Raw genomic sequence first — 19,508 nt, forward strand, 5'->3', positions numbered from 1 at the left:
CAATTGCATTCGGAACATATACTGCTCTGAAGGGATAAAAACTCTTTAGTGGAAATGCAACTTGAGAAGTTAGTTATAAACAGCTATGCATTAACCTTTAACCATGCATTGGGCAAATGTTGATTTTGCACCAGTGGACTATTAGTACTTAGCAAATCTTGGTGACACATTTGATTTATTTGGCAGCATTTGATTGCAATATATCATTTGCTTGAAATATAGTTGTTTTAAATGTAATAAAATTTCCACTGTTGTAATATTAGAAAAATACTTAAAACAGCCCAAAAGGTATAAATATTTAGCATATATTTGTTTCAGATTAAAAATGAATTGTAGAATAAATTATTAAGATTTGTTAAAACACCTTATGCGATGACCATATCATCTATGTGTTCACATGTTAAGAGCTGTGTGTATCATACCTGAAACTAATAGTGTTTAAAAATAAACTTGTGTAAATGAAAGTCACATAACCTTTTTTCCCTTTTAAACCAACCTTTTTAAGTTGTGGATCTTGTGGTGTACGTGTTTTCCTTTTTTTAACATTCCAGGAAATAGGTTAACAGTTTTTAAATGTCATTGTGTTTGCATAATAGCATTGCAACCATTTCTGAGAAGTGGAATTTCACAAAGTTTGTTCAGTTGCGTGTTTTGCTGACCGTGCAAACATGACTCAGCTTCCAGGGTTATGCATACATGCATGTGATGCATAGTAAACATCACAAGACCAAAAACAAATATCAGCTACGAAAACAAGGCTGTTAACCCTTTAAACTCATTTTTACAACAGAATAGAACTAACTGTCTTTAAAATCCACTAAAACTGTCCTCTGACTGAATGTGGTGCAACAAATTCTAGTGTGTGCATTGCAATTCAACATAAACATATTTTGCAGCTGCAATTGCCTGCAAAACAAAAGGTATTTAGAGCAGTATAACAAAATCAATTGATTTACAAAATATTAAAACTTAAAATAAAATATTTAATCAACTTACCTTGTAAAGTATGATCTCATTAAATCTGTCTGCAACGAAAAGAAAAGTATTAACGGTATTTAAAAAATCATTCAATTAAAAAAAAAGTGAAATGGATATTTTATTAACTTACCTTATAAAGCAGAATATCTTTAAATTTATGACTCTGTCTTTTTTGTTTAAATACAAAACCAGACCAAATGTAAGGGTATTGTTATGTAATAAGAACAACTATGCTGGAACGAAGAACATAATTTTGTTCTTGGGCACAAACGAGAATAAGTAACAATTTGCAGGCACAAAGTTCATGATTAGCTAACGAGGATTTTGAATGAGTGCAGAATGTTGCCTTGCAACCACACAACCATTGTGATGTCATAGTGACGTGACAGAAGCACCTTAAAATTTTTTGCAACACCAGTTTCGGAAATTAAAAAAAAAATTGGCAAATTGTGTAACCTTGTTTGTGATGTAATGACATGCTTTATGACATCATAATTTAAGCGAAACTACAGCAGTGAAAGCGTAAGGAACATTTGAAAATATTTACAGAAAATTGTGAAGTGATGTCATAGGTATGACATCATTAGTAATGTAACGGTCAAAATGGCGTGAATAAAAAAGTAAGAAAATACTGCACCAAAAAAACGAAAAAGGCAGTGTGTGTTAGAATAGAAATACGTGATTGTGACAAAAATCAAAAAAAAAAAATTAAAATAAGTCGTGTGAAGTGAGGGTGTGGCGAATATGTGCGGCTTTGCTCTCATCCATTCTAAGCTTGAATCTTTTGTACAGCACGGGACAATCCAAGCAAATGCATTTGATTAATTGTGGGCTTGCGGCACCAGTGCAGTTCATGCAAATCTGAGGTAAAATAAAACTTGGTTAATTTTAAAAAATTGCATTTTTTATGTTTTTTTTTAACTTTTTTCGAAGAAAAACCAAAGTTATTAAAATTACGAGGAATGTAATTCTATGTTTTGCAAAGTTCTTTAAAACGTTCAGTTTGCCATAATTACTTAAAAAAATATGCAACTTACCTTATGCTCGCGTGGCTGGTAAACCAAAGTCGTTATAACACAGGTGTTTTTGTTTTAGATACTTTGTGCTCACTTACGAGTTACCACATATGCGGCTTCGTGGGTGTTTTTTAAAAAACATTTGAAAAAATAATTTTTTTACCTGATCAATTAAATTTTTCTTCCTTTCCAATGCACGTGATTCCATCACGAGTTTCACGGACGTGATACTATCACGTGATAAGCATCGTGAACAAAGAGATCGCTTGCTTAGTTTGGTGCACGATAAACAATGCTTGGATTTAAAGTATTGGGATATGGTGGCCTGTGAGGGAAAGGAGTATTTATACAATTTTAATATAGTAGGTTGGGGTAAGATGGTTCATGTGTTGGGGTAAGATGGTCCATGTTTTCATGCCAATTTTATCCTCCCATTTAGGAGTAACCAAAAAATGTTTAGAAAATTTTAACATTGTTAAAACTAAAACTATTGTTTAATAAATGACACTTATTTATTTTTGCTTGGTAGGGCAACAACAGTCAACATAACATGCATGTTTCATACATCTTATTTCTACTTGATATAGATAAATAGTACTGTATAACCATTGTAAGTGATAGCTTATTTGGTACTTCCAATTAAGTGCATGGCTGACAATTTGCACCAAAATAACAATCTTGAAAACATTTTAAATTTTTTTTCCTTGAAAAATTTCACCAACCTTTCTAGACGTGCTCGCACTGCTACACTCCCCCTTGTGGTCAAGTTGTAACCGATGCGTCGTCAAACGACCGGAGCGTGGCATGTCACGTAGCCACTGAAATACATCAACCCCTAATAGAGACATCATTCTATCCAATGCTGGTAACACCATTTTTGTGACGTAATAAGCCCCGTTGAGTCGTAACCCCAGGTCACTAATAAGGTCCTGCGGGGGGTGAACGAGCTGGAACAAAGGGGTCCCAGGAGCACCGTGCACCACGATGTAGGGAACCCGTTCCCCAACTCTGGGTTCGGATCTTTTGTCGACAGCCATCATTTTTCTGTAAGAAATTTTTAAGCATTTAAAATTAATATATTTTTTATTTATTTTAAAAGTATTTAATTTATTAGAAAAAATGGAAAATAAAATTAATACAAAAAAATATCTGTTACACAAGCAAAACAGTTCTAGTTACTTATTAAAAAAAAATTCTTAAACTTTCTGCCATTTTTCTGTAAGTAAAATTAAAAATTTATAACAATTTATGAATAACTTTTTTTGCATACTCCACAGTATTATTTAAAACAATAACTTCATAAATTTAATTTTATATATTTTTAGTTATATAGTAGGGTGGGGAAAAATGCACACAATACCCAAATATCCTGACCATGTTTTAAACAATTACCAACGGTGTACGGGAGACATGACGATACCGTTTTATAATCCTTTTAAAAAAAGCTTTGTTTACTACCAAATGGGACGAGAAAATAGAATGAAAAGGTGTCCCATCTTCCCCCACCCTACTATATAACTTTATAATATAGATATAGAATTACACTTTACCTTGCTAATACAAGTGCAGGCACGACAGCACCAGGTTTATAATACTTAGCACCTCTGTATTCCTTAGCTATCGTACAATCTTTAACAGTGGATCTCCCATCTAGTAGCTTTGAACACTGTTGTTCTACATAACTTTTGACCTAAAATTAAAAACAAAAAATTTTTACAATGTAAAAATTTTTAGGTGAAATTTGTATATTTTGCATGAGTAAATCATTTGCCCTCAATATTTTAAGTTGTTTTTTATCCCGGCACATTTTAAATGTTTAAAACACATCAGTAAAAGTTGATGTGATGTAAGCATATGTTTTAGCACAGTGCTATTCAACCGGTGTGCACGGTGCACCCCAGGGTGCATCAAAATATGCCAGGGGTGCACCAGTACAAAAGGGTATACAAAGGTGCATCACAAACTTCAACAATTTTCAGTAATAATACTCAGTTTTGAACATTTTTAACAAATTTAGCCATTTTTCTACAGTTTTTTTATATGAATTCTATATCTTGCATCACAGGGAATTGCGAAACGTCATTAGTTTTACGTTAAAGCAATCAGGGGTGCATGAGTTTGTCGCAACAACTTTAGGGGTTCACCAACTCAAAAAAGGTTGAAGAGCACTGTTTTAGCACACCAGTTTATATCCGTTTTTGGCCTGTATAAATTTAAGGTTGGGCCTTAAAGTCCCACTATGTGTCATGCCATTTAACAACATCCATTCACCCCTACAGTTTTACCTATGCGTCATTTTTTATTTTTTGGATCGCCTCTTTATACATCAAAATGACAAAAATTTACAAAAAAAATAATTTTTTTTTACAGACAAACAGAGCGTATGTAAATTTACGGTAACCCCAAAAAATCCCTCTAGATTTTATTAAAAGTTCAAAAACCTAATGCTAGTGTATATAAACACAAAATACATACCTTGGAGACATCCCTTGTTTTAAACAAAGTATGAAGAGATTTTTCGAGTATTTTTGAAACAGCGGGACAACCGTCTCTACGAACTGTTTCAATTCCTTTGGCGTCGAAAATTGGTTCAATTTGGTCTTCAGACTCGTAAGCGTAACCTACATATCGCTTTTTTGTTTGCAGAATACAAGGTTGGTATATCTGTAAGAGTATTTTAAAATTGCTAATTCCAAATCTTAAAAAAAAGAAAATTTTAAAAATGGGAAACCTAAAAATTTTGAATTGGTTGATTGAAACTTCTTTTTTTTGCAATTTCAAATCTGATTGGGACATTTTGGTGTTTTTTTAATAAAGTGTTTATTTTAACTTCTTATAAATATAGTGTGTGTAGAAATGTAAATATTTTAAATAATTTTTTTTATATTTTTTAAATTCTCACTTTTTCAAGCTTCAACTTGACTGGCCTTGGATTTGCGTTGGTTATTTCTTTCACGATTTCTCGTCCAATCTCGAATGCCCTCTGCTTTGAAGTACTGGGCCTCAAAGCGACAAACATGCTGTCAGTGTCACCGTAAACCACCCTGCCACCCCAGCGGGTGTGGTTGGAGTTAACGAGACGAATAGAACGCTCCAGGGTTTCACGAGCCTTGTGAACAATACTGTCAGCAATCTGGTGGAAAAACTGTAATAAATTCCGCGAATCTGACCTTGGTGCTCATATAGTTAAAGTTAAATGATTCTTGGTTATTAAAATATGGTAAGGGATCTTATTTATAATATTTTATGTTTCTTTTGCAGACACTAACGATGCTATTTAGGCGAAATATATATCTCTAATACAACAACTGATTGGACTGGATTTTTGTCTGAATTTTCATAGCACCAAATCCTTACTAGTTTTTTTATTATCTATGGTAATTTTTTTTATCAATGTTAAATGTTATTTTTTTTCTATTTTTTTTTTTTTTTAGGGTGTATATAGATAATTTTTATTTTGAATTCTTTATTATGTGGTTAAAAGTTCTCGAACCCCTAACCCACTGACTGTGCCACTGCATATACCAGGCGGGGGAGATGGGACAGCTTTAGCACATAATATCCAAATATCTTGATCGTGTTTTAAACAATTATCATCGGTCTATGGGAGTCACAGTTTTATAATTCTGTGAATGTTCTTTGTTTACTACCAAATGGGACGAGAAAATAGAATGAAAAGGTGTCCCATCTTCCCCACCCTACCATACATTGTATAAATATTACCCCAAACATATTCATACACACCTCGACGCACGGCATCCTGCCTGAAAAGTTAGCGGAGGTGTAACCATACGTGACGTTGGCTATTAACTTTAACCCAAGTTGACGGTGATCCAACATCCTCTTGGTGGCACTGTCGTCACATTTTTTTATCGAAGTTTTGACCATAATTCGAGTCTCCAAAATTTCCTCGAGCATTGTGGGTAAAATGCCTTTCCGGATGAACGATTTTACATAGGCTACAGCGTTGGGGGCGACGGTTACCCCGTCACGCTTGAGTAGTTTGTGCAGGGTGCGTGGGGGGACTTTTAGCGAGGTGCATCCAAATGGAAAATTGTTGTGGCTGAAATGAAAGTTTAGATAAATGAATCCAACTTAGTTTATTCTCGCGTGGCTGGAAAACGACAGTTGTCTTAACACGGGTGTTCTGTTTCATACACCTAGTGCCAGCTTACGAGTTACTGCGTATTTAACTTTGCGGGTGTTTTTTTTCTGTATGGCTGACGATTTATACAATCGATTAGTGACTACTAGATTTGAGCAATTTTCATTAAGTGTCTGTCTAGATATTTTTTTTTTGACATTAAGAAGGGCCTGTCTTAAATGTATTAGATGTAAAAACTGTGTATTGAGTTTTTTAGTTCAGTGAATAGGCATTTATACCCTAACCTAAATATACAGTTCCATGTTGGTATCATTGTTGGCATGTAGATCCTTGGTCAATACACTTTAAATGCTTCAACCCAGTAGACACTAATGGGTTGTCTAAATTGTCAGCCATAAAAACAACAAACACCCACAAAGTAACATATATGGTAACCTGTAAACAGACACAAGAATATGAAATAAAAAAAACATATTATGACGACTATCGATGACCGCAACTCAAAAATAAATAAGTTACATTCATTCATACCTCAAAAATAAATAAGTTACATTCATTCCTCAAAAATAAATAGGTTACATTCATTCATTCCTCAAAAATAAATAAGTTACATTCATCCATACCTTAAAAATAAATAAGTTACATTCATTCCTACCTTCCAAGGTGTTGAACACGGCCCAAACAAGTGGAATAGCAATAGTTGTAAGCTATAATAATGGAAGGGTATAAGCTTTGGAAGTCAACCACTACCACTGGCTCGTGGTAAAACCGGGATTCGGGCTCCATAACCAGCGCTATGCATTCTGGTGCCTTCATGTAAGCTCTCTGCATTTGGTTAGGACTCACAGCGACGTAGTTTTGAGAGTGGACAATCCTAAGCATCATGCTTTCAACCTGTGTGAAAATAAAATGGTGTGATTTTAGACCAAATAAAATAGAGTGGTGGGATTTTAACTAAATAAATAATTTGCTAAACATAATTGCATCTTAAAATGTATCGTTCAGGGCACTTTTAAAAGAGTTTGCTTTGCAAAAACTGTGATATTTTTCTGAATCTGGCTCTGATCTAGTGCTTTATCCTCGCATTACTGGAAAACAACAGTCGTTAAACACGGCCCACACGGGTGTTCCGTTTCATACATCTCGTGCCAGCTTGCGAGTTACCATTTATATTACTTTGTAGGTAATTATTTTTTTGGTGTTTTTTTTTAGTTTGTTTAATGTGTGGGTGATGATTTGGACAACCCATTAGTGACCACTGGGTAGGTGCAATTGCCATTAAGTGTCTTGCTCAAGGACACATTTGCCCACAATGGTACCGGTGTCGATCCTTGAACCCATTACCTATAGGTTAGAAGCAAGCGCACTAACCAACTGTGCTACGTCGCCGGATAAATAGATAACAAACATAGAACAAACAAATAACTTACTCGGAACTGAGTTCCCCTTGTAAGAACGTCGTAAAACTGAATCCCAAACAACCTTGCCAGCTCCGATGTTCGCCCAACCATATCCTGCTGACTCATCAGTTTCAAATTTCCGATGACTCGGCACATATAGTAATCCAACACTCGGTGGCGTATGACGTCGCCACGATTCGACGAAATTCCCTGCTTGCTAGCATCATCGAGTGGTCAAACCAGGCTGTTAAAGTTTGAAACGAATACACTGGGTGGCGCTCATGCAACAAGTGGAACGCCACGCTCTCAAACTTATAATCACAGAGAGCGAGTTCTGTCCTCATCAACCTCCAGATGTTGAGCATCACTCTTCCGACCACGTGGATCTCAGACATATTATCGGCTCCGTAAGCGTCCGCCTCCGCGTCCATTTTGCTTTTCGTTTTGTCCCCCGGCACACGCGAAATACCCCGGCAAAGGTCAACGCCTAAATGGGCGGCACGTGCGAATAAATATCCCCAAGATAACATCTGAATTTCATAGCCCAGCAACATATCAGGGTCATGCAGCAACACAATTGATGCTAATTCCTCGAAAAGTAAATTTTCCGAAGCCACATATACTGCATTGAGGCATGTAACGCCCGAACGGTGCAATAAATTTCGGTTCGATTTTTGCTCATCAACTAAAATTGCTCCAGTGATAATTTCAGGGCTGGAATCAGTTTGTACTCCGTAAAATAAGGCTCTTATTTCGTCCATTTCCGGGTCAGGTCTTAAATCGATTCTAGTTTTGCAGTGCAGCTCTATGCTAAGTAACGTAACATGTTGTACTTCATGTAATGCTTTTGCGTCCCCCAGGTGTTCCTGCTTAGCACGGAACCCATATGTGTCGCTTAGGGAGGGCCCTATAATTTCAGAGTCAGCTGGAGTGTCTTTAAATGAAAGAGAAACTCTTCGTTTTTGACTTGCAGGTTGTTTAGAAACACTAGGAAAATCCTGCATTGGTTGGGTAGACTGCAAAATTGAGTAAATTTTTGGCGTTTCTTGAGTAATTACAGTTTTTTCTTTTGGTATTGGAGTATATAGAAGCTTTCTGAGAGGAGGGTTAGTTTTTTTACCAGTGTTTGGCGTGCTTTCTAAGCGGGTAAAGGTCTGGGGTTGGGCAACAGGCGTTGATGGTTTTTTTTCAACAACAACAGTAACATCAACTGACTTTTCAACATCAACTTGTTGAAATTGACCGGAGAGAAGAGGAGTTAAGGATTCATATTCCTCATCTTCGTCTTTTGATCCAAGAAGAGAAGCGATCGATTTCGATCCTTTTTCAGCAGGAGTTGAGAAGGAGAAAGAAATGTCGGAGCTCGAGGAAACCATCAGTGGAGAAAAGTCCTCCGTTTCATCTGAGGACTCTTCCACGATTTTCGTCGCTTGATTTGGAGGAAAAGCAGAGGAAGCACTCTCATCTGATGCCTCAGACTGAGGAGTTGAGATCAGATCCATGGACTCCACGAGAGGAGAGGATGTAGGAACCATCTCCGATCTCTCAGACTTTGTGAAGTCAAAACTGACTCTTCTTCTTGTCTTCCTATCTTCCACGGACTTTACTCGTTTCAGTATTGGAGTAGTTTCGTATTTTTCTTTTATAATACAAGGCACCAACACTGACGAACCCAATACCTCTGTTTCAGCAGGTCCACTTTTTTTTTTCTCAGTTTCTAAAACCTTTGTGTCAGTTTGAACAGTAGCTTTATTGTTGGTAGCCTTTTTCTCATCTTTTTCCTGTTTTTCTCTCTTTTTTTCCTCCAACCAAGCGCCCACTTCTGCTTGGCTAGGGGGTGGTAAAGCAGGGGTGATAACAGTGACCTCATGCGGTCGTACAAGCGCTTTTTCCGCGTTAAGGTCACAACCCATATCGGTCACTACATCCATTAGGTCTGACGTCCTGTCCGGTGCCAGTCTGTTTCCAGTGGTGAAAACTTTATGAGCAGCAAGCACAACTCTCCAATGCATTAAGCTGCACTCCGGGGGTAGGGTGGACTCAAAATCCTTCATATCTTTTAAAGATGCCTGCACCTTCGGTCGTTTCACATACGTAGGTAAACCAGCACCGAGTCTGTATGAGGAGAAATACTTTAGTGCCCGCGGAAAGCCAAGAAAATATTGCACATAGAAAAGTAAAAAATGGTGGTTAGTCTAACCTAAATGAAGAAGTCTGTACATCTCTCGGATTGCTGTAGAAAGGCTCTTTGCTACCACCTTGCTCTAAACCTGAGTCTGTGAGAAAGTTCTGAACGTCCTCTTGACTAGGTGGAGAGGGTACTGCAGTGAAAACTGAGCAGTTTTCTTCCGATTTTAAATCGGTTTTTGGTTTCTGTGCTTTGGTGTCCAAGCTCTTATCATTTTGATCTTCTAAAAGCTCTTCGGATGTCCCTGGATTTCTCTCAGTTGCATCCACATCAGTTTTTAGAGACACTCTTCCGGAGGAGCTGGGATTATCTCCGGACTTTGGGGCAGAAACGAGAGCCTGTTTTACGGCTCCGAGAAAGTCCGTGAAGCATGAGATCCCATGGATGGAGGACTTTTCCTCCTGATGAGGAGCACCTTCATCCTCCACTCCTGCTTCCAAACGGAGGACACTTAAAGCATTCTCCACATGTTTTTTTGATAAACCAATGACCCCAGATCGTAAATGAATAGGTCCATGCAAAGATCTTGACCGGCATAACGTTCTTACAGATTCGAGATGCATTTGACGGTCAAACGCAACTTTAACAGGATTCTGTTGCGTGATTTCTGTATATTCGGGCTCAAATTCTAGGCTTGAATCGAGCACTAATGTAGGCTTGGGTTTCTTCTTCTTGACCACTTTTTTACGTGAATGTTTTGGTCTTTTCGGGAGACTGCCTTTCATCATTGCTTCAAAACATACTGGTTTGCCTTTTCTTTTCATTTGCGGAATCAAAATCTTGTCTTCAAGGGGCTCAGTTACAAGTGGTTTACTATTGCCAGCACAATGCACTTTGTTTAGCCCTTCTGCTTGATTATCTGCTGAATTTGGCTCTTTTTTAAGTGTTAGTTTCAATTTAGGAGCGCTGGATGCAAAATCCACATTCGCGACAAAGTATTCTCCACGTTTAGGTACCTTGGGCGTGGAAATTCCACTTTCGGCAAATTTAAATTTCGACAGTGAGCGTTTTTGGCAAGAATTTGTTACTGAAGGTTTAGTTGTGGGGAAACTTGAAGAAATAATGCTTTGGGTGGAACCAGGAAGTATATTGTTCATTACAGAACTATCCGTAACTGTACAAAGTGTATGACTGGGCTGGACTGCTAATTTTACGGAGTCAACCGCTTGAGAAATTTTGTCTTTTTCAAAATTTCTTTTCCTATTAACAATATCCCAATTTCCAGTTTCGTAATTCAATATCAACTCCTGGTTTTCGTTAATTTTCGGCAGTTTTGCCCAAAACTTTTCGCCCGTGGTTTTCACCTTTTGAAACTGCTGAGCTGTCACCAACGGCACAGTAGTGAATTTGGAGCAATAACCATCAGGAACTTGGTCTGTTAATTTGACATCTTTTTTTGGTCGCGATTTCTTTTTTCGAGACTTCTCTTTGTCGCCCACAGGTGTCTTAACGAGCGGTTCTGGTTTAGTTTCTTTTGGCGATACGTTTGTAGTGGAAGACGGAAACATTTCCTGAAAATTACAATTTTAATAGAGATTTAAAAATATAAAATATGCTAAAAACTATTACGGCACAACAATTTTAAAATGTATTAGGACACATACAGAAAATTATTTCTGATGTTCTGTCTGGCATAAGCTATAAACATTGCCAATATTATAATTCATATAGTAGGGTGGGGAAAAAGACGAGACACCTTAGGCCCATAATATCTAAATATCCTGATCTTGTTTTAAACAACTAACAACAGTCTATAGGAGTCGTGAGGATACAGTTTTATAATTCTTTGAATGTTCTTTGTTTACTACCAAATGGAACTAATAAATGAAAAGAAAAAGTGTCCCATCTTCCCCCACCCTACTATATATAAGTATTAAGTCAATTTAATGAATAACTTGCAATTTATACTGCTGTAAATAAATAAGTGGTGATACATGATAGTAATAAAAACTAAAAACCAAAATTATAAAAAGAATAAACAAGAAACCTGTGAAATGTCAAATTCATTCCCAACGTCTTTTTTCTTTTCCACATTGCTCAGTGAGATAGTGGGAGTGTCGGATGGGACCGTCATCTCAGGTCTCATCTTGGGAGCAGGGAAGAGGATGTTGCTCTCTTTGCTCCCGGATTTGCTCTTCATCATCCCATATGGAGTTTTCGCTTTTTTAGATTTGTGCTCCTGATCGGGGCAAAGTGGGATCATCTTTTTGGCATCTTTTATCAGTTTGGTTTTCAGGTTAGACTTTAGAGTAGGGTCTTTTCTTTTGGGCTTCTTTTTGGTTGGTTTTAGGGCTTTAGTCTGATTCCATGGTATGCCATGTTGCATTTGGACTTGTAACCAGTACTTCTCATCGCCGTTTTGACAGGTTGGTTTCATCATGATCGAAAACGTAGACGCCTTTCGGGTTTTGGGTACAGTGCATGTAGGTTTAGAAACTGGTACTTCAACATTCGATTGCTCTGCGTTAAAACCTCTCACGTCGGATTTTACAGCGCTCTGAGGCCACTCGGGGGGGCTGGTGAGCTCAGATTTGCCGAAAAAGTTCGTTTTGATGGGCGGGGACATAGGCATGGTCGTGTCAGCGTCTGTTTTCAGAGAATGTATGTGATGATGGTGGTGAACGTGGGTGTGTAGGACCTGGACTGGATTTGCTGGAACTGGAGGTTGAAGTTGTATCATTGTTTCCTGGTCTTGAGGCATGCAGGCTGAAGCTGTTTTGCATGTATTTGGTTGGGATGGTTTTTTAAACGTCTGAGGCGGGTAAATGAAGTTATTCGCCTGGTTTTCCATCGGAAAAGGCTGGGACGCCACAAACTCTAAACTTGGAGGGTTCTGACTGACATGAGCACTCACTCTGATGTCGTAGCTTGCTTCTTGTGCTGGGGGCAAACTGAGACGGCTGTCTGAGAAAACTTGTTGGCACACTTCACCTAAAAGGTCCTTATGGTCGAAGGAGAGGTTTTTGGCCATGCTTCTTTCAGGGTTGCATTTGTTTAACCAGTAATCGTTGTTTTGTGGGACTTTTTGTTGCCTAAAGTTGTTTTGGTCGAGCATTTGTTGCTGTAGGTAAACTGCTTGCATTTGTTTATGTAGCTGTTCTTCTAGTGTTCGTTTATTTGGGACTGCGCGAGACGTTGAGGTTATGGATGCGGGCATGGGGTACATGAGGGTGGGGTAGGGGTAACTGGTTGCCCGGGGGTTAATTTTAATCTTAAGGGGTCAACACCCATCTCGTTAATTGTCGGTAAAGGGTGAAATGGTTTGGGTTGGTTGGAGTAGGAGTTGTGGGTGATCGTGGCTCCGATGCTGGTGACGGGTGACATGTCAGCGGGGGTTGTAACATCGTTAGTGGCAGAGAGAGCGTCAATTAGTTCAGTGTCAAGCTCCATTTGGTCTACAACTGCAAAAAATAAAAGTAGTTACGAAATTTATATTTCACAAAAAATCGAGTCGTGACTAATTGTTTTACAAATTAGTAAAAGTTCCCCCAAAAATATTGTTATTAAGTTAAAAGTTCAGGGTCATGCCATTCTATTTCCCCTTGTTAAAATTACAGGAGATATTTTGTAAAAATTACACAAGTTTCAAAGTGAAATTTCTGAAACCTTTCAGTTTTAAACAGTGATGGTAATCCAAAATAATTTGGATTTAAACCGTTAAATTTTATATGGATGCTTAACAGTTTTTAGCTTTCAATTTGGTCGAAGTAAAAGTATACTGATTTGGCCACAATAATAAATTTCCTATGTTTGGCAATTATGAGTGTAACTACATTTTAAAAATGTCACCGCAGATTTTCGTAAATTTTTATAATTTTTTTTTCTGATTTTGTTGAAAATTTAAACAACGTCACTCCTGAGCCCCACCTTGTGAGGAAAGTGCCTCGCTGTGCGACGTGAGTTCATCATCTTCCAACAGCGCATCCAAGTGGCTGAGAAGATTGTCCTCGTCCGAGTGGTTCCGGTATGGCGGTTTCATAGAAATCATGTCGTCCATTTCTTTCCACATAGATTCCGTAATGTCGAGAATATGATCGTCTGCTATAGAAATAACATAAAATGCATTTTTTTCTATAGAAATAATTTAAAATGCATAACGTAAAATGTATTTTTTTAGAAATAACATAAAATGCATTTTTTTAATAGAAAAAATATAAAAGGCTTTTTTTCAATGAAAATCTTAGAAAACACAATCTTTTCAATAGAAAACAATTTTTCAATAAAGTTATATATATATATATATATATATATATATATATATGGTTGTGATTTTTTGCAGCTTTGTGGGTCATGTTTTACTGTTTAACTGCCAACTTGGATAACTTATAAGTCACCCCTGCGTTGGGAAATTACTGTTAACGATCTTTTCCAACGACACAACAATAGCAGCAGCAAGCTATGATAAAGATAAGCAGGAACAAAACGAAGCGTTGTCATGGGACCTAGAATTTAGGCCAGAATTAGCCCATTACCCTAACACCCCGGTGCTACCGCATTGACCTTATCCGATTTTGGATTCTGCCACTTTCCGAAAAGTAGCAAACAAGGGTATTGATAGTAAACAGAGATCTTCTCTTGAGAGCTTGGTCGAAGTTAAAAAAATCAACAAACCTTGCAAAGGTGGCAGATTTGTGACAGGAATGTTGTTTGTTTGATGTACCATTGGTGACCAGGCTCTTGGTGGTGAAACTTCCCTGCTATGTTGGGTATGTATGCCCGGTGGTTCGAAAGCTAATTTCTCCAGCACATTATGCACCAGGTTTAAGTCCTTGCTGTCGTCCGTTTTATCAGTAAACATCCAGTCCACTTTTTGTAGGGATGTCATACGGACTTTTACACTTCGGCGTGTTACCTGCAATGTTATAATCCTCAATTAAATATATCTTTATATGTGTAAAAGATTGGGGTAATGGGCAACTCTGATTTACATGAATGAATGTAACTTGTTTTATTTTGTGGGGCCGGAAAACAACAGTTGTTATAACATGGGTGTCTGTTTCAGACACCTCGTGCCAGCTTACGAGTTACCATGTATGTTACAGTTACTTTGTAAACAACTTTTTTTTCGACTTTTTTACATTGAATGTCTTCTGACACGCCCATTTTATCTTTCTTTTTTTTATCTTTTAGAGTTTTTAAGCAGTAACCTAAAATATTTAACTTCAGAATAAACAAAATTTCACTATTTTTTAATCATATTTTTTACTCATAATATTCAAATTTTAATTTAATTATTCAGTTTTAAAGCGTGTTCTGCAAATTTTATCATAAATGTACTTAAAATAAAAACCAAAAATCAAAAAAATTAATCTTACCCTTCTAGTTGGAAGATATTTCTTCGCTAAAGATACTTGGTCACTAGGCGGGGTGGTCTTTTTGCTCTCCATCGTTAAATCAGCAATTTTATCAACATCAACAGAAATATCAACTGTTGAATTTAGGCTTTCATTTAAAGTTGTATCCAAATCTTGCTTGTTGAAACTTGTATCAACAGAATCTGTTGTTGATGGGTCCAACTCTGTGTTGATTTCTGTATCATTCTTTACCAGTGCAGGTCCAAAGTTAACATCAACTTGTTCTACAGTTTTTAATATAGTTTCGCTATCAATGAGTTTTAGTTCAACTTTAATTTTAGAACTTTGAGAATTACGTTTAATAGTTTCGAAAAAAGTTTTTTCTGTGTTTTTTTCTTGATTCGGTGTACTTTCTATTACTACTGAGTTTATATTTTGATTGACAGTTGGTGTGGGGTGATTGACAGGTTCATGTTGATTGACAGAAAAGGAAACATCTTTAGCTTGCTGTTCAACCTTTATTTCCTGATTAGGAATGCTGACATTGCTGTTATCTAATCTGGATTCACGGACACTCGTGACACATGTCATGTTATGACTACTTGTTGTTTGATTGACAGGTGATAAATGCCCCAAATTTTGATTGGCAGTTAAAGTATGCCCCAAGTTTTGATGGACAGATGAAATTAACTCTAAATTTTGATTGACTGATAAGTCGGATCCTGAATTTTGATTGACAGATGAAATTGACCCCAAATTTTGATTGACAGATAAATTGGATCCTGAATTTTGATTGACAGGTGAAATTGACCCCAAATTTTGATTGACGGTTGAAATAGATTCTGAATTTTTATTAATAGTTGAATTGGGATCCAAGTTTTGCTTGACAGATAGAATTGGTTTCAAATTTTGATTGACAGGTGGAACTAATGCTAAATTATTATCATCTGACGGTGTAGCCTCCAAATTTTGATCAACTAATAAAATAGGTTCAAAGTATTGATTGACAGGTGAAATAGAACCTGAATTTTGATTGACAGGTGATACAACTGCTGCAGTTTGATTGACACATGATACAACTACTGTAGTTTGATTAATAGATGATTTAAATGCCAAAGTTTGATTGACAGGTGATTCAACTGTTGTAGTTTGATTGACAGGTGAATCAACTGCTGTAGTTTGATTGACAAGTGAATCACCTGACCCTGTTTGATTGACAGGTGATTTAACTGCCAAAGTTTGATTGACAGGTGATGTAACTGATGTAGCTTGATTGACAAGTGGTCTAACTGCTTTAACTTGATTGACAGGTGATTCAACTATTGTAGTTTGATTGACAGGTGAAGCAGCTGCTGAAGTTTGATTGACAGGTGAATCAACTGTCCCTGTTTGAATGACAGAAGATGGAACTGCCAAAGTTTGATTGACAGGTGTTAGAGTGCGGTTTGCAACAGGCAAAACATTCGTTTTTTTCTTCGGCTTCATTTTTAACGAACGTTTTTTCACGGAAGACGTAACTTGTGGCACAGAATCGCATTTTACTAAAGTTTTGCCGATAATTTCATAATTTTCTTCTTTTTCTAGGCTTGCATAGTTAAAATTATCCTCAATTTTGGTCTCCTTTATTTCCTGTGTAACCAGATCAGAGCCAGTATTTGAACTCTTAACATCCAGGGCAGCAACTGCGGAAATTTCAGATTCAGTTGATTTTTTTTCTTTTCCATAATTTTCTGGAGCGTTTTCAATTTTACTTAAACTTAAAGAATCGGAATTTAATTGGCCAGGCACGTTGGTTGCTACGGGCAACGGTTTTCGGGTGTCCAATGGGTGAAACAAAGTCACCACGTTTTCTTTTGTCCGTTTTCCTTTCGGTACTTTTGAAGATAATTTTTTCGGAATCGATGGCGGCTGTTTAAACACTTGGTTGCAGTGTTCAGCGCTGTTCCCTACCGGTCGCTTGGGAGAATAGAGATCATATATCTTGAGCAACTCGGGCGTTAAACGAACGCGCTTGGTGTTTCCTATCTTCCATAGCTTGACCATCATTTTCTGAGTTCCCTTGAACCTAGAAACGTAAGGCAAAGTTTAAATACATTTACTGACCTATAAAACAGATCAACAGGACACAGCATGATGTCATGATTAGTGGCGCAGCCATGGGGGGTTACCTTGTCGCGACCCCCCCCCTTTAAACCAAAAAAAAATTGAAAAAAAAAATTGAAAATTTTTTGACTAACCCCCCCCCTGCCAGCGCTCTTTCTGTGAGAAGCAATTGGCCCAATACTCTGGTGAAATTTATAGACCGTATACTTTAATTGTACCTGTGTGTAATGATCCACTTTATTATCACTTTATCTTTCTCCTGCTTTGATCTTCGTCTTTTCTGTTTGTTCGTCCTCTTCCTTAAACTCTTCTTCCTCCCAACCTCCACCTTGGACTCAATGTTAGGAGCTGATCCTTTGCTCCTGGACCTCCAGGATGCAGATGGCTCTTCCGGATCAAAAGTGTTTGTATCAAAGGCAAAGTCTTCCCAATCGCTCCCGAAGTCAGTCTCATACTGAGGGTCATTCATGTAACTGAGAAAACAAGTTGGATTTTAGTTATATAGGCCAGAGCTTCGCAAACTTGTTCATTAAGTATAGTCTTCTAAAATTTTTTTTAACGGTTAATAGTATAATACATGCAGTACTATGTGTAAAATTGGTATACTCTCGGTGCCCCTAAAGTTTGATGCTAGGGCTCGCTCTTGGGGGTTTAGAAAGCCCCGATTTAGGGGCCAAACTTTATAAAAATGCTGGGGTGGCTAGAGTAGTCAGACACACAATTCTGTGTATTCACTTTACTGGTATAATTCCTATTGAATGTTATATGTACGATTAAATTTTAAGGGTTAAAAAAACCCTAATCCTTTGGTTTAAGGTTAGCTGCACTATAGTAAATTGTATAAAATAAAAACTAAATTCAAGTCATTTGGCAAGTCTTGACAGAGAACCTATTTCATAGAGAATAAAACAGGACAAATTACTCAGCACATAATAATTCGAAGTCACCCACTAACCTGCACTTTGAAATTTGTTTTGCCCTTCGTGGTCGCAACGACACTCTGTGCGATGATTCTTCTGCACTGTCATCATTTTTCTCAATATTTGCTGACTCATCCTCCCCCCACGAGGCTACGGCAGCTCCTTGTTGGGAGAAAGTGACGGAAGCCCCCTCTACGTCAGGGATTAGCACTGGTTGGGGTATAGGGGGTATCTTCTGTCGTGGTTTTAAAACAGGATGTACAATTGCCGCTTTTTCTGTAACTTTTTCCGGTACGTTATACGTAGTTTTTAAGGTTTTTATGGGGGTTAAATTTTTTGAAGTTTTCAGAGTTTTCTTAGAAGGGGTGCTTGACAGAGGAACAGGGAGCTTGATTTTGGGGTTAATTCCATTTAAAAGTGCTTGGAAAGTAGAAAACATATTGCTGTTAATGTCTCGAGAAGGGTTCTTGTCCAGCGGCACCGAGTTTTGGCGTAAAAACTTGGTTTTTGCCCTTGGCAACAAAATGACTGCATCGTCAACAGTTTTTTTGCTTTTTTTCGCCAGTTCTGGGTCGCTGGAACTAAGACGGCGTGAATTTTGAAAATTTTCTGACACATCAGCTTGCACCCCAGAGGTGGTAGTCATGGGTTTTGAACAACTTTGGTTTTTGTCGGTTTCCAATGTAGTAATAGGTGGGGGTGTGGTATGATGGTATGTATGTCTACGTGAAGTACCAAGCCTCTTTTTTACAGGTTCTAAAAAAGGATAAAATGCATTAGGGATACACCAATTGCTATTTACTACTTAATATTAATAATAAAATAATTTATAAAAATTAAAAATAATAAAAAACAACAACCTTTATTTGTCTCTTCGATTATTGTGGCAAAAATTAAAGAATGTGAAATGAAAAGACAAGATATAACGACAAAACGACAGTTGTTAAAACACAGTAAGTGACAAGTGTATAAAACACAGTTAGTGTATAAAACATAGTTAGATTTATTTAGAGAAAAAAGCGTGGCTGCTACAGCAAGCAGACATACAATGGTTTAAATATTTCGAGGCCTATTAATGGAAAAGTGAGCATAAATATTTGGCAAGCAAAAATCAAACTAACGGAGTACCCAAAAATTATAATAAAAGAAAACAGGTATTTTAAATTTATGAAAAACACAAAATAAATAAAATATTTTTGGTATTTTTTTACCTTTTTGTTCGTCTGATGCACCATCTAATTGTGGTATGACATCATCAATGATGACATCATCATCTTCCACATCAAATAGAAAATCTTCGATCCCGCTTTCCCAAGGCTGAGTCATCACATAGCTTTCATGACTCAGCACATTTTCAGCATTTCTATTGCAAATTAAAACCAGTTAAAAAAATGTAGGATAGGGTTTCATAAGCAGACAAAATTTTGGGTGCAACTAACCCTTTATTTTGGCAAATGTGTCATATTTGTTAAAATTCCAACCCAGTGGTCACTATTGGGTTGTC

The 19,508-nt window shown here is 37.2% G+C and overlaps 1 protein-coding gene across 1 annotated transcript; it reads right to left on the reverse strand.

The window, feature by feature from the left end:
• Nucleotides 1-1,178: 1,178 nt before the first annotated feature.
• LOC100183131 lies at nt 1,179-19,374 on the reverse strand. Its single transcript, XM_009862264.3, has 19 exons — nt 19,216-19,374; nt 18,040-18,760; nt 17,303-17,557; nt 15,003-17,046; nt 14,299-14,539; nt 13,555-13,728; nt 13,010-13,088; nt 11,675-12,872; nt 9,700-11,198; nt 7,727-9,614; nt 7,530-7,685; nt 6,755-6,993; nt 5,739-6,057; nt 4,897-5,127; nt 4,470-4,658; nt 3,545-3,684; nt 2,717-3,038; nt 2,158-2,319; nt 1,179-1,839 (listed from the first exon to the last, which is right to left on the reverse strand). Exons 1-19 carry the CDS (start codon nt 19,328-19,330, stop codon nt 1,687-1,689), a joined length of 10,125 nt encoding a protein of 3,374 aa, XP_009860566.3. The 5' UTR covers nt 19,331-19,374; the 3' UTR covers nt 1,179-1,686.
• Nucleotides 19,375-19,508: the final 134 nt, after the last annotated feature.

The sequence above is a fragment of the Ciona intestinalis genome, chromosome 12 (assembly GCF_000224145.3).
Source record: "Ciona intestinalis chromosome 12, KH, whole genome shotgun sequence".
Lineage (NCBI taxonomy): Eukaryota > Metazoa > Chordata > Ascidiacea > Phlebobranchia > Cionidae > Ciona > Ciona intestinalis.

Bases quoted from the DNA above. Each gene is read 5' to 3' on its own strand.
- LOC100183131 (XM_009862264.3), bottom strand. From the start codon at position 19,330: ATGACTCAGCCTTGGGAAAGCGGGATCGAAGATTTTCTATTTGATGTG. The intron at 6,058-6,754 runs GTAGGAATGAAT...CTTTCATTTCAG, and splicing joins CGTGTTCAACACCTTGGAAG to CCACAACAATTTTCCATTTG. The intron at 3,039-3,544 runs GTAAAGTGTAAT...AATTTCTTACAG, and splicing joins CCTGCACTTGTATTAGCAAG to AAAAATGATGGCTGTCGACA.